The following is a 15849-nucleotide window of genomic DNA, read 5'->3' on the forward strand; positions in this document are numbered from 1 at the left end:
AATGTGAGTGACTGAAGGCTATTTCCACTATTTCCCATTTGCTAAGATTCCTGCATTTGTAGCGGGTCATAACAGCTAAGGGTGCTGTACTAGATACTAAAGATGCTTGTCTTGAAGGGAATTAATAATTAGGAGAATGCAGTAGTCAGTGAAAGTGCCATTTTTTTATATTAGTTGTGTTGAGCTGTATAAAATGTGTACATTTTGCTAATAGACTTTAATTTGCACTGTGAGTTGAATAATTTTGATTGTTTCTGTATTGGGACAGTGACAGAATTTTCATAAATTGATTGTTGTACACCACTACAATGGTTTTTGTAGTCTTCAACTAACTTGTAAATGTGCCGGGTGGCTGATATAACTCTTAACAGTGGGGTTGGGCTGTACTAGAGCACCCCATAACCTCAGTCCTAATGGCCCCTTGGGCATTTGCCCTCCTTAGAAGCATTTCTCTCTGTTGGGGACCACTCCTCCATAGTGCCACTGCATTTAAGCATTTCAGAGGTCCTCCTGTCTCTGCATGCCCGCTCTCCTGTGTGCAATGTTCTGGTTTAATTGGGTGTTATAAATTCTTCTCTAGCTCAAATACAAGAATATAAATTAATGTGGACATCTCAAAATAAAGAAAGCTGCATTGATTTTACTTTACATCTCCAAGGTGCCTTATCTGGAGCTCGGGAAAGTTGGGAATATGATTCTGGAGCACGGGATCTACAAAGTCCAGATCCACAAAACCATTCCGTTATGCAGAAATTTTTGGAGTTTGGTGGTAAGGCCACCGCTCAGGCAGCCCTGCAGAAACTTCTTTCTCAAAGCTCGTCTCTTACCAACAATGTAGGGGGAAGCTACCTGGAGCTTGCTAACACTGTAAGTTACATATATGTTTTATGTGATTTCTTGTTAAATTTTTCAACTTGTGAGGGAGTTCAGATGTGGTGGAAAATTGTGGATTTTGTTACTGATTTTTGCCAGCATATGCACAATACACCATTTGTACACCCGGCCTTGCGATGTAAAAGAAGGTGATGGGAAACGTAAATGTCACAATCCATCAAATAAAATAATTTCTGCTTTGATTTGAGTTGGCTCTGTATTGTCATTAGAAGCCTCACAAAAAAGGCCATTGGCTTTAGTTGATTTAAGGCTTGATGGGTAAAGAGCTCCTGAGTATGGGACTTGTCTGTCATCGCTATACACTACTTCATATATATGTGTCTGGAGTATGAAATATCTATTTTTAAGTAAATATGTATTCCATTAAAAAATATTCATGTCTATTAAGATTTTGCATTGGTTGCCTCATCACTGCTTTTGTAAAAATTTGCCACGTGCAGTGAAATATATTGGAAAAATACATACTTTTGTTTAATGCATTTATCACACATGCAAATTGAAAGCTAATTGCAAAAATAATAGTTAAAGGGTTATTCTCCTATTAAGTTACGGTAGTTAAACCAGGGTTCCCCAACTCCAGTCCTCAAGGCCCACCAACAGGTCATGTTTTCAGGATATCCTTAGAATTGCACAGGTGATAATTAAATCACCTGCACAGGCAATAATTCCATCACCTGTGCAATACTAAGGAAATCCTGAAAACATGATCTGTTGGTGGGCCTTGAGGACTGAAGTTGGGGAACACCGAGTTAAACAGTATGAAAATTAGCAAGTTTGCAGTTGATTTGTTTTTTTCTGTTTTCATTCTCCTGCAATGAGAGCTTTTATCTTACATGGTGTCCAGCTTGTTTCCAAGTAGCTTGGCCACCAGAATCTGGCTGAAAGTGTGCATTAGTTAACTCCTCTCCAGAAAAGTAACTCCTAAGATCCCGGTCAGGTGTCTCCAGCCCATTGATTTCTATACAGCAGTTAGCTGCTCATCTCCCTCTCACTCCTGGTTACCTGCTCCTATCAGTCCTCTGGAATTACAGTTCCTCACCCCCCAGTATTGGTAGTTTCCAGAGCAGTTCTTAATCACGCCTCTCACTTTCCTAAGCTGTGTGCTTGTTCAAAGGCCCTGGTATCTCAATATGTAAATATTGTGATAACAGTGTAGACTTAAAAACACTGAGGCTGTGTGCCCACTATGGGTTTTTTAAGCGTTTCCGCAGCAGAAATTCCGCTGCAGAAACGCTTAAAAACGCTTGGTAGAAGGTCTGCCATGTTCCCCAATGATAATCCGCATGTCCTGTGCACATGCTTCGGAAATTTCTGCTGCGGGTAATCATTCCGGAAAAATCCGCAGCACTACCAATTATTTTGCGGAAGCGCGACATTTTCGCCGCCATTGACTTGCATTGGAACGCATCACATCCGCATCACTGCATCTGTACATGTGGATTCCATGTGTTTCAATGTGCGGATGGTACCCGGGTTTGGAGAAGAGGAGACTCCTCTGGACCCGAGTACCATAGTACCTGTAAAAGAAAAAAAAAAAAAAAGCATAAAATAAAAAATAAATATTATACTTACCTTCTGATGTGTCCTTGTCTCGGCTTGCTGGCAGCTCGCGTTAGACTAAAAGACCTGCGGTGACGTCATTTAGTCATGTGACGGGTCACGCGACAGCTGACGTCAGCAGGTCCTTTAGTCTACTGCGAGCTGCTGGCAAGCCAAGACAAGGACACCGGGGGCCATCAGAATGTAAGTATATATTTATTTTTTAACATTCTTTCGGTCACACTATATAAATTCATGCCGTTTGCATGGATTTATATAGTGTGACCAAGTTGTCAAGCACTTTCCAAGTGATGCTAAAATCGCTTCGAAAGCGCTTGACAACCCGCATGCGGAAATGCATGTGAAGAATGCTTCACTTCTGCATGTCCCTGGCAGGAAAAACACATGTACAGTCCGCATGCGTTTTTTCTGCCAGGGAGATGCAGAAACGCTCAGGAAAAATCCGGAGAATTTCTGCATTGTGGGCACATAAACAGTGTCAGGCTATGTCTAGTAGCAGGATGAAGCTACTCACCAGAACTGTCATTCAAGGAGAACTTCCCCAACCCACCCCCTCAAGAAACCAGGAAGTAAGGAGACTGCATTGTACTGGGCTGCTTAATGGGAATAAAGCTTCCTATTAAGAATACCCCTTAATGGGAAGCTTTATTAAAAAAGGAAAATGTGACCATCCTTACCAATTCAAACTGTTACTCCTAATTGCCCTTTTTAACTTTTAAATTCTTATTGTTTTTTTATATTATTTGTAGACAGTGTAGCTTCTGATCAGCTGCTACACGTGATGTTCTTCTTATAAGATACTGGACAGATTTATTCCAGAAAGAGATTTTTCAGTGACTGTATGTGTTGCCAGATTCAGGGCTGTGGAGTCGGAGTCGGGGTTAGTTTTGGTTGGAGTCGGAGTCGGTAGAAATGTACCGACTCCGACTCCAGCTTTAAAAAAAATGTATTAATATTTCATAATTGAACTTTCATATGAATTTTATAAATGTTACTCAAATATATATGTTCTATCAAACTATGAACAACAGTGATAAGCAGTTCTGCTGGAGATAGAGACATTTCTTACTTCTTGTGTGTCACTGTTCTCCACTGCCCTTATCTAATATTATACTTGGTTAACCTCATGCTGCCCCAACCCCCCTACTTACAATGTACGAAACTGAAAGTGAAAATGTGTTGCAAATTCTTAGTAGTAAAGCTCCTCCTCTAGACTAGATGTTTACTAGGTGTGCGTCTTCCAAGCATCTCACAGCTGCTACTCAGAAGAGGAAGACTATAAGAAGTATTATCCTTTCAACAAACTTTGCATCAGTTAACTGTGAGTACATGAGGAATAACAGTATTACTGACCACTATATCAGTTGTACGATCTGGCAATAATTTTGTACAATTGTTTTTAGGAAAAACAATTGTCATTTGGATTGTGAATGCAGAATTAAAAACCTGAGAATGTCAAAGAAGCGTCACATTAAATCAGCTGTATTTGAACATTTCACCATCACTCAAGATAGAAAACATTATGTCTGTCAGTGTATGACAAATGATCCAGACGAAAACAAATGCTGTGAAGCCAAGATCAGTGCATATTCAGGCAAAGATAAAAATGCTCCTACCAGAGCTTCTAATCTAAAGAGACATTTACAGCGCTTTCATCCAGAAATGCTGAAAGCAGTGGATGAGAAAGACTGCATCCAAACCAATGAACCAGTGCCCAGCTCTTCCAGCCAAACAAAGGAGCAGAGAACTTTGCAGCCATCAGTTGCAAGATATTTTGTCAGTGACAAAGTTACTGTGACAATGACAGTAGATGCATTTAAAAAACAGATCATAGAGCTTGTTGTAAAGGATAGTGTGCCTATTTCATTATTTTCACGACCAGCTTTTATGTGTCTGAATGGGGAAATGGCCCGCAAGCTTGGTGTTTCTCTGGAGAGAGAGAGTATTAGAAAATTAGTAATCGAAGAAGCTTTTAAACAAAAGGAAGAACTTAAAAAAATTCTCAAGGGACGCTTTCTGTTTCTTAAAATGGATGCCTGCACACGTCAGAGTGAACTATTTTGCCATCAATGTCCGATTTGTTTGTGACAAAAATGAAATAGTTGCCAAGACATTGGCAGTAAAAGACACCAAAGCTCATCACACCAGTGCGTTTCTCCAGGTCTTGGTGGAAAAGGTTCTGCAAGACTATGAACTTAAAAAAGAGCAAGTTCTTTCTGTCGTAACTGACAATGCTTCAAATATGATAAGTACTATTAAGCTAATGAATGAGAGTAATGATGGTGACCAGCAGCTAGAAGAACATTCTGGGTCCACAGACACAGAAATGTTTGAAATAGAGGAACACAGTATTGTAACTGAAGTTGCTTCAGATGAACAGCAACATGATAGTTTAGATGATCTTGTTGAAACTGTGTCAATACGTTCTTTCATTCATCACATGCGCTGTGTTGTGCATACGCTACAGCTGGCTATAAGAGACAGTCTGCAAGAAGGACATGCTGCTGCACTGATTGGCAAGGTGAGAAAATTGGCTACTGTTGCCAGAACCCCTAAAGTTGACTCAATTTTGAAGAGACGTGCTGGAAAAGGGGCAATTATTGATCAAGCCACACGATGGGGCAGTACTTACTTAATGATTCAGCGCTTGGTTGAACTGAAAACCTTTCTTGTAGACATGGCTAACCCTCAACTGACGCTAAATGAAAGTCAGTGGAATCAGGTGACTGAGCTGGAAAAATTGCTAGAGCACCCATTTACAGTGACTAAAAAATTACAAGCAGAGGACTTAACTCCAGGTATTTTCTTAAAGGAGTGGAAGAACCTGATGTTTCGCCTGTCCCAAAGAGGAGGGTTAATTGCAAGTGGCATTGCTACTTCAATGAAACTGAGAGAGGAGCTACTATTACAAAATAACATTCTTTTGGCAGCTGTTTATGTAGACCCCATGCATCGGATTCTTCTAGATGATCAACAGCTAGCTAAAGGAAAAGAAGCTCTGTTTGAAATAGCAGTAAGGATGAAAGGGTTGCAGAACAGTCAGGAGGAACAAGAAGAATTTGGTCGTCCTGCCACATCTTCACCCTCATCAACTGATGAAGAATTTAATTTCGAAAAATATTTGGATCACAAGGACCGTGCAAAGCGTTCCCGCATAGAAGAAGAGTCATCCCCATCAAAGAACACAGCCAGTACATTTCAGCAGAATTTTTCATGTGCACTAAAAGAAATTGAGAAATTTGACCGTTCATCAAAAATAACAGTGCAACAAGCGATTCCTCTGTATCCTGACATTGTCAGAGATGTTGCCCGAGTGGTTACTGCTTTGCCACCAACCCAAGTTAGTGTAGAGAGGTTGTTCTCTGCTCTCAAAATAATTTAGATCAGATTTGAGGGCATCCATGAAGGAGGATCTGACAGAGGCAATACTTTTTCTGAGGACAAACTTATAGATTTCTTCTTATTAACTGCATAACAGTGTTTATTGCATATTTACTTACAAGAGTTTATAAAAGTTATTTGCTATATTCTAATTGTATTCTAATAAATATAGTTTTTGCTCTAAGTGGTCTGATTACTTATATGATGGTGAGAAACTGAATAAGCACGATGTTAATATTTTACAACAGTAAATTTATTGTTACGAATTGGCCATTTATGAAGGAGCCGGAGTCGGAGCCGGAGTTGGAGCCGGAGTCGGAACCTGATAAAATCCAGGAGTTGGAGTCAGAGTCGCAACTGTGGCTTACCGACTCCACAGCCCTGGCCAGATTTGTGACCATAAATAATAAAACAAGTTTTCATCGATTTTAATGCAATTAAATATGAATAATCATTAGTTAAGCACAGCCATATCCTCACTGATGTATAGAATAAAGCAATTTATCATAGACTCTGTTATTTCTTTATAACAAATCCTTTTAAGAGAAAAGAAATTGAAATGAAATTCCGCACGTTGTGCAGAGCTTTGGATTTGTTTTAGTGATGGGAGTAATTTTCTACAGTGTACATTTTTTCATTATTTAAATTATAATGAACAAGTCTTTTTGAGGACTTGAGTTAAAATTCATCTGTGATTCCCTGAAGACTGCAGCTTTAAATTATATGTGCCAGAAGTCTAATTAACAAAGAACAGATACTTTTTGCCTTCTTGACTTTAGTCTGGCAATTACTATGTGGTGTTGTAAATTTTCCTTTTCATCTTCCTTTCAGTATTAATGTCTATCCTATCATCCAGCGATCTCCGGGGTGACCCCATTACACGGATTATGATGGATTTCAGCCCACTATGGTGTTCTGGGAAGGAGCAGAAATAGCTGATATGTTTCCTGCATATATAGTGTATTTATACTGTCATAAAGCAGCGGCCAGCTTTAGATGACTTTCAGTAAAACTTTCCAGAAGTGTATGATCCTTACTGAAGCTACATTTATATATAAGCATAAATCCCCTCTTATGAATGGTTTCCTTGTTAGTCCGTTTGTAGAGCTCATCTTTTTACAGCAATCCGTGTCCGTTGTACCACAATGTTTTTGGACGCAATTGTGTTGGAATTTGGTTTAACTTCTGTTGTGCAGTACTTTTATGAGGTGCTTGTCCAGATCTGAGATATTAATGACGCTATTATTAAAGGGGGTATTCCGATCTCCAAGATCCTATCCCAATATGTAGAAGGTGTAATAATAATATTAGTAAATGCCTCCAATTAGAAATATAGTTTTTAAGATTCGCAATGTCACTTACCCAATGTGAAGGGCATTGCAGTACCTTAGGTATCCATGCTTACGACTACTAAGAACAAATTGTCACTGAGAGGTTGTAGCCAAGGCTGTGGAGTCAGTCTGTCCATTTTGGTGGAGTTGGAGTCGGCATAAAATGGACCGACTCCTAAAATATATAATAAATTGGGTACAGTAGTACAATGCAGAATGTGTTATAAATGTTTTCATAAGAATTTGGGAAAGTACTGAAATGTCCTATAAATGTCTGTTCTGTTCCTGATCTAAGGATCTCGGCTTTTAGTTAAGATGAATCTGTGCTGCACTTTATGTACACGCTCAGTAGTGAGGCCGGGCTGTGGAGTCGGAATTGGTGGTTTGGCTTACCAACTCCACAGCCCTGGTTATAACCACGGATACGTAAACTACTGCAATGCCCTGCACAACTGGTAAGCGACATAGCTTATCGGAAGAACTATACTACATTTCTAACTGGAAGTATTTGCTAATATTATTATTATTACACTTACTACATATTGAGATAGGATCTTGGAGATGGGAATACCCATTTAATGCCCCCCATACATATTAACATTGGACAAACCCTCTAATATCAGCTTAAATGGCTGACCTTCTAATGTGTATGGGGGCCTTTAGCCCTTCCCTTGACAGATGAGGATTGGGGAGGTGCGGGTCAGGACTCCATTTGTTTTCTAGCAGATAGACCACCAACAGAGGTGCCAACCAAACTTTCATGTTTGTGGAGGAGTAGCATATGTGTGGCCTTCTTTAGGATAGATTGTCAGTATTGGGAGGAGTGTGACAGGAGGCACCCCCACCGATCTGTTGATTCCTAGTAACCTGTTCACTTTAATAGGAGCTGAACTGTCATACTTGAGAACGGTCACTAGACATTGTACAAATCTGTGGTGTTCTAATGCAGGGTTCCCCAACTCCAGTCCTCAAGGCCCACCAACAGGTCATGTTTTCAGGATTTCCTTAGTATTGCACAGGTGATGTAACTATTGCCTGTGCTGATGATGGAATTATCATCTGTGCAATACTAAGGAAATCCTGAAAACATGACCTGTTGGTGGGCCTTGAGGACTGGAGTTGGGGAACCCTGTTCTAATGTGTATGGAGTTCTTAAGTCTTTATTCACACCTCAGACTTTTGGTCAGTATTTTGAATCTGTATGGCTAGATTCACACCAGTATGTAAAAAATTTGGACAACTTTTTTTTTTTTTTGCCATCCTTGTTCAATTTGTTTTTACACAGCAGCAATTATTACGAATTGAAAAGACCATTTGATAAAGAATTGCAATGTATCCATTAAAATCAGATGCTATACTGTGGCTCCATATGAAATCCAAGGTTTGTTTTTTTTGGCGCACCCATAGACTTGAATGGACGAGTCTCATCTGGCTCACAGAAGAAATTAGTGCATGCTGCAATATACAGTACAGACCAAAAGTTTGGACACACCTTCTCATTTAAAGATTTTTCGGTATTTTCTTGACTATGAAAATTGTACATTCACACTGAAGGCATCAAAACTATGAATTAACACATGTGGAATTATATACTTAACAAAAAAGTGTGAAACAACTGAAAATATGTCTTATATTCTAGGTTCTTCAAAGTAGCCACCTTTTGCTTTGATGACTGCTTTGCACACTCTTGGCATTCTCTTGATGAGCTTCAAGAGGTAGTCACCGGAAATGGTTTTCACCTCACAGGTGTCCCCTGTCAGGTTTAATAAGTGGGATTTCTTACCTTATAAATGGGGTTGGGACTATCAGTTGTGTTGTGCAGAAGTCTGGTGGATACACAGCTGATAGTCCTACTGAATAGACTGTTAGCTGCATTTTTCTTGCCATAATACAAATTCTAAGTAAAGAAAAACGAGTGGCCATCATTACTTTAAGAAATGAAGGTCAGTCAGTCGAAAAATTGGGAAAACTTTGAAAGTGTCCCCAAGTGCAGTTGCAAAAACCATCAAGCGCTAGAAAGAAGCTGGCTCACATGAGGACCGCCCCAGGAAAGGAAGACCAAGAGTCACCTCTGCTTCTGAGGATAAGTTTATCCGAGTCACCAGCCTCAGAAATCGCAGGTTAACAGCAGCTCAGATTAGAGACCAGGTCAATGCCACACAGAGTTCTACTAGCAGCAGACACATCTCTTCAACAACTGTTAAGAGAAGACTTTGTGCAGCAGGCCTTCATGGTAAAATAGCTGCTAGGAAACCACTGCTAAGAACAGGCAACAAGCTGAAGAGACTTGTTTGGGCTAAAGAACACAAGGAATGGACATTAGACCAGTGGAAATCTGTGCTTTGGTCTGATGAGTCCAAATTTGAGATCTTTGGTTCCAACCACCGTGTCTTAGTGCGACGCAGAAAAGGTGAACGGATGGACTCTACATGCCTGGTTCCCACCGTGAAGCATGGAGGATGAGGTGTGATGGTGTGGGGGTGCTTTTCTGGTGACACTGTTGGGGATTTATTCAAAATTGAAGGCATACTGAACCAGCATGGCTAACACAGCATCTTGCAGCGGCATGCTGTTCCATCCGGTTTGCGTTTAGTTGGACCATAATTTTTTTTTCAACAGGACAGTGACCCCAAACACACCTCCAGACTGTGTAAGAGCTATTTGACCAAGAGGGAGAGTGATGGTGTGGTACCCCAGATGACCTGGCCTCCACAGTCACCAGACCTGAACCCAATCGAGATGGTTTGGGGTGAGCTGGACTGCAGAGTGAAGGCAAAAGGGCCAACAAGTGCTAAGCATCTCTGGGAACTCCTTCAAGATTGTTGGAAGACCATTTCTGGTGACTACCTCTTGAATCTCATCAAGAGAATGCCAAGAGTGTGCAAAGCAGTCATCAAAGCAAAAGGTGGCTACTTTTGGAGAACCTAGAATGTAAGAGATATTTTCAGTTGTTTCACACTTTTTTGTTAAGTATATAATTCCACATGTGTTAATTCATAGTTTTGATGCCTTCAGTGTGAATGTACAATTTTCATAGTCATGAAAATACAGAAAAAGCTTTAAATGAGAAGATGTGTCCAAACTTTTGGTCTGTACTGTATATATATTTTTTCAGGAGCAGATGTGGTCCATGAAAAAAAAAATCATCACTCATCTGCACTGCCCCAATGAATAACATCGGTCTGAGTGCTGTCTGTTTTTTTCACAGAGGGCACTTAGACCAGAAAATGGCTGTGTGAACTTGGCATATTTTGTACAATTGGTAGTGCAACCTATAGGTAGTGCAGAGAATCAGTGGTTAATACTGTTGCCTTGAAGCACTTGGGTCAGTGATTTAAATACAACTTCAGAACATCTTAAAATGCTACCATTAGGTCATATGATTAGGGACATTGCCTAATTTTGATCTTTAGTTTTTATATTACTGCTGTGTTCCTGTCCCATTCTTTATACTGATAAGATTGGTAGCTGTTCACATTGAGCCTTTGATAGGCTCTGTCTGATGATTGCAATTAAAGAATGAATTTAAGTTACCGGCTACTTAACCAATTGGGTGGAAAAAAAAAACACTATTGGGTAACTTATATAAATGCCTCATATTGAAATTGCAACACCAAGAATGATACATAGTGAATTTATGGAAATAACTGGATAAATAGACATGTTAATGATGAAAAAATGGAAACAAAACTTTCAAAACATCTTGATTTATTCAGTATGGCGCATGAGTGCCACATGCAGAAATATTCGTGCTACTGCTTATACACCTTGGATGCTATCAGTGAGGTTACTAATGGTGATCTGAGGAATGTTGTGCCACACGCAATGCACTTGGGCAAATCATCAAGATCCGCTGCTGGCAGCAATTGCTAGCCAATGATCCCCCAGATGTGCTCAATGGGAGACCAAACCAGAGACACTGCAGGCCATTGTAGTACGTTTAAGTCCTGCAGTCTGCTCACTGTAGCCTAAGCAAACATGCTGCCTGGCGTTGTCATGTTAGAAAAACCGCTCCTGTTCCTGGGACACTTTTGAGAAATGGTTTTATCACTGGATCCACAGCCAAATCCGTGTAATACCGTGTGTACCTGAAATGAAGACTAGAGGTGTCTGACTACCGTTCATAGTGGGGTGTACATACTGATAATGTCTGTACTAAGGAATATGATGGCGCTATATAAGCAAAGCATAATAAATACTAAGCCTCATAAAATTCAGCAGTCCTATTTAAAGTTAATAGCAGGATGTTATGGACAAGATCTGCATTGAGCTTATGTGAGGTCACCTACATATTTCTTCCCACACCCTCCTCCACAGTTTAACAATAAAATAAAAAAACAAACGAAACAACCCTTGTTTAGTTAATTGCCCTTCTATAAAATGGTTGTATGAGGCTTAGATAAGATTGGGGATGTGAGATTGTGAATGAAGACTATCTCTGAATAGTACAGGCATGTCTTGGTGGTATAAGTAAGCAATAGAAGCTAAAAAACTAAATGTGTAGTGGGTAAACTACCCCTCACAGTATTGTATGTGCATAGAATTTTATTACCAATTAGACCATGTTCAGATGTGGTATGTTTGCTGTGCATATGCAGTTCAGAATTTCAGACTCTGACACACATGAGTATAAAAGATGGGGATATGTCAGTGGCTTTGGAAATGTCCTCTACACGTAGAAGGAAAATTCTGCAAAGAATAAAGATCATTCGTATTATGGCGTGGATGTGCTGCAGAATTTATCCCCTTTTCATGTGTATGGAAATCACAATCAGATCCGTTGCAGACAAATGATGTCACAAGTTACGTTACACTTATCAGGTTCACAGTTTTATCCTCTGTACGAAAAGAACAGGGCCAGGTAAAGGGGTTTTCTGAAACGCATTCTTCTGGAGCACAGCACTCCCAGCTTCATGCTTATCTGGAGCAGCATGCTTCTGATTAACACTTAGGACCAGTGGCATCATAGCACTGACCTGAACTCTGTTTTCCAATGCTGAAAGAGTGGCAACCTTTTCTCGGCAGCATCAAAGGAGGTTAAGGACACTGAAGCTAAAGTTTAAGAGTAACTCTTACAAGCTGGTGGGAGCTAGTAAGCGCTGTTCTCTTTGCCTAGGAGACAGACCACCTCTGACAAATGGCATTGTTGGGCGGTAACCTCAAAAACGAGCAGAAAACAATGAAATTAAAATATCCCCACCCCCACAATCTAGACCACACATGTCAAACTCCGGCTCGTGGGCCAAATCTGGCCTGCAGGGTTGTTTTATTTGGCCCTCGACACCAGAAGCACCACATGGGGCCCATTATTCTGTACGGATGACTGTGTGGGGCCCATTATTCTGTATGGAGGACTGTGTGGGGCCCATTATTCTGTATGGAGGACTGTGTGGGGCCCATTATTCTGTATACTGGTTGGCCCGTGACTTTGTCCAAGTTTTTCATTTTGGCCCTCTGTGTGTTTTGAGTTTGACATCCCTGATCTAGACTAACTATTTTGAAGGGGTCTTCCACTACTAGGTCAACCCCCCTTCTCAATCACCATGTTTACCCCTTATAAAATAAAACCTATAATCCGTACCAGCGCTGTCAATGCCGGCTGTCACGGGGCCCGCATGACATTGACTGCATGAATCGCGTGACATAACAATCAGCAGCCACTTCACCCTCTCCTCCTTCGGACAAATCAAACATCCGGAGGAATCGAGAACTGCTGAATCGGCGCCTGCAGCGAAGGTGCGCATGGATGTTATTATTTTATAAGGGGGAAACATGGTGACTGAGGAGGTGTTGTCAGAGTACTGGACAACTCCTTTGAAGTACTAATTTATTTACACTGCATCTGCATTTTATTTAGAACAACATGTTTGCTGTTCTCCTTTTTAAAGACCTGTAGAAAATATAGTTTTAATTAAAATAAATTGCCATCTTGTTATCATGAAATAATAACCTGAGGAGCTTTTTATATTTTTATGGCTAGTAAACCTTTTACTATAGATCTGCTAATCATAAAAATCTCTCCTGTAATTACTAGACTGATTAATATTGCTTTGGGTGGGGCCGTGCACCGTATGTGCACAATATACATTTGTAGATTATTGTTGAGTGTAAAAAGTATATCCTTACTGCAATGCAGCTGTCTTTGGAGCTGTGCCTTCACCAATATTAATAAGCCATTTCTAGTGTTATCCAATATCCAATTTCCTTTTGTAGGAATATTATGCTGTGAATGGGGTGGGAAAAGCTTTCCCTTAGTTTAATAAGAAAATATCCTTTCAAAGCCTCATTTACCCTATTTATCCCTGCAGAGTTATTAAAAATAACAAAAATCTCATTTAGATGTCTGCGGGCAAGGGTTCAGGAGCACGTTTTAGAGGATTATTTTTCTTTTATACTTTTGACTTCAAACTATGTTTACATTAAAGTTCACATGTGGCAGATTTGTTGCAGAAAAAAAAAATCTGTTGCATACATTTCAATGTCTGATTTTGAATTTCCAGAAAGCCACAATCAAATGAAAAGGTCACAGAAAAAATGTAAATAAAGAAAGAAATCTGATAACTTGCCCAAAAACAATATTGCGAAGCCAATATAGGTGCATAGGCCATACATGTTGGGTTAATGTCGGTGGAATCTGTGGATTTGATGGCATCGGCCAATAATCTAATGTATAAGGGGGCCGTAGACGGTATTCTGACCAAAAACCGTGAGTAGCCTTAGGCTGGTTTCACACATCCGTGAAACGCAGACTATTCTTGCATTGGAAGCCCCAGCTCAACCCCCTGTGTCTCATAAGCATATATAAAGCAGTTTGCTCATCTTGGGAGACCCTCTTTCGATGCAAGAACATTTCATATTTCAAGGATTTGTGAGATACACATTAGTGCCCCTGTACACATTAGACTAATGTGAATTGAAACAGCTGATATCGACAGGTTCGGCTGATGGTCTAATATATATGGGGGTGTCGATTGGCTGATCAGGGGAGATGTCAATCATGGATGTCCAATTTTGGACCACCCATTGCACTGTTATCCCAGCATAAGCTGACGACTGATGAGTCAGCTGGCAGCTTTCTCATGGAGAACACATGAGCACTTGGCCTAGTGAGCGCTCCTGTGTATGGGTGAGATGGCTGTCAGACAAACAATCTGCCAATTGATTGGTCAGGTCAACAGCCATCTAGTGTATACAGCTGGCTTTTAGCTGCATTCACATTTGCATTAGCGTGAAATCCACTGCAAAAACGTGACCTATAAAACACGCGTCATTTGCTTCAGCCCACGGCCAGCTTTGAGATGAGCGGCAGTGCGGGCATGCTCATGGAGTATTTACTACTGAATGCTGTGGCGCATGGAGTGCTGGATTACATCTTGGTGTTGGCTAGTTCCAGCGTCAGGACATTCTTTGGAGGCAGAGTCCTCCTGTCCTGCTCATATGGGATGTATGTACACCAGCCCCAGTGCCTCCTGTTGTCACGGGTGTGTCAGATGTAATAGACAGTTGCTCTGGATCTGGCTGTAGAAGGTCACTGTGCTTGGCATTGCAGACACCTTCTTAATCCTTCTTCCTGTAAGACCCAGCGACGACCTCCCTCCTGCTGCTAATTAACACACCCTTGCAGGTAAGTTAAAAACCCTCACTTTGCTCCAGACAATCGCTGGTGATACTTCTATGTACCTTTGTGCATGCTCAGAGCACTAGCTGTTGGCTGGCTTCTTCTCTGGTGCCCTTGGAGGACAGTTGGCTTTACTTCTCTGGTATCTGCTCAAGCGAAGTTAATCCCCTTTGTTTGTCTACCTTGTTGTCTTTAGTTTGTAGAGGGGCCTGACCAGTGCTCACCCCTCCCTCTCCCTATCTAGGGCCAAGCTCTAGGGCCATACAGGGTTTAGGGTCTTGCTCGGTGATAGGTGTGGAACCTATATAGGGACGGTAGGGTAGGCAGGGTGTTATTAGATCTGCCTAGGTTTCTCCACTCCCCCTTTCCCTAGTGTTTGGGCTTCCTCCCCCTCTTCCCTTCATGTTGCACTTAGTCTTTCCCACACCTTGCTTGACACCTGTGTGATGTATGTATACCAGCCCTAGTGCCTTCTATGTGATGTAAGAATACCAGCCCTAGTGCCTCCTATGTGATGTACAGGTACTTCTTAAAAAATTAGAATATCATCAAAAAGTTAATTTATTTTAGTTCTTCAATACAAAAAGTGAAACTCATATATTATATAGAGTCATTACAAACAGAGTGATCTATTTCAAGTGTTTAACAGAAATAATGTTGATGATTATGGCTTACAGCCAATGAAAACACAAAAGTCATTATCTCAGTAAATTAGAATACTTTATAATAGCTTGAAAAATGTTATTAAAATCTGAAATGTTGGCCTACTGAAATGTATGTTCAGTAAATGCACTCAATACTTGGCCGGGGCTCCTTTTGTATCAATTACTGCATCAATGTGGCGTGGCATGGAGGCAATCAGCTTGTGGCACTGTTGAGGTGTTATGGATGCCCAGGTTGCTTTGATAGCAGCCTTCAGCTCGTCTGCATTGTTGGGTCTGGTCTCTCATATCTTCCTTTTAACAATACCCCATAGATTCTCTATGGGGTAAAGGTCAGGCGAGTTTGCTGGCCAATCAAGCACAGTGATACTGTTGTTTTTAAATCAGGTATTGGTACTTTTGG

The 15849-nt window shown here is 40.7% G+C and overlaps 1 protein-coding gene across 1 annotated transcript in view; it reads left to right on the forward strand.

Moving 5' to 3' along the window:
* The window catches only part of MCC (MCC regulator of WNT signaling pathway), a 367192-nt gene that overhangs the window by 38426 nt on the left and 312917 nt on the right, over positions 1-15849 (forward strand). Inside the window, exon 3 of the mRNA XM_073677247.1 lies at positions 659-867. Coding sequence (XP_073533348.1) covers positions 659-867 — 209 coding nt within the window. The remainder of the gene's footprint in view (positions 1-658; positions 868-15849) is intronic.

This window comes from Phyllobates terribilis, unplaced genomic scaffold, assembly GCF_046119375.1.
Source record: "Phyllobates terribilis strain yellow unplaced genomic scaffold, ASM4611937v1 Scaffold_1__5_contigs__length_1240528914, whole genome shotgun sequence".
Taxonomy (NCBI): domain Eukaryota; kingdom Metazoa; phylum Chordata; class Amphibia; order Anura; family Dendrobatidae; genus Phyllobates; species Phyllobates terribilis.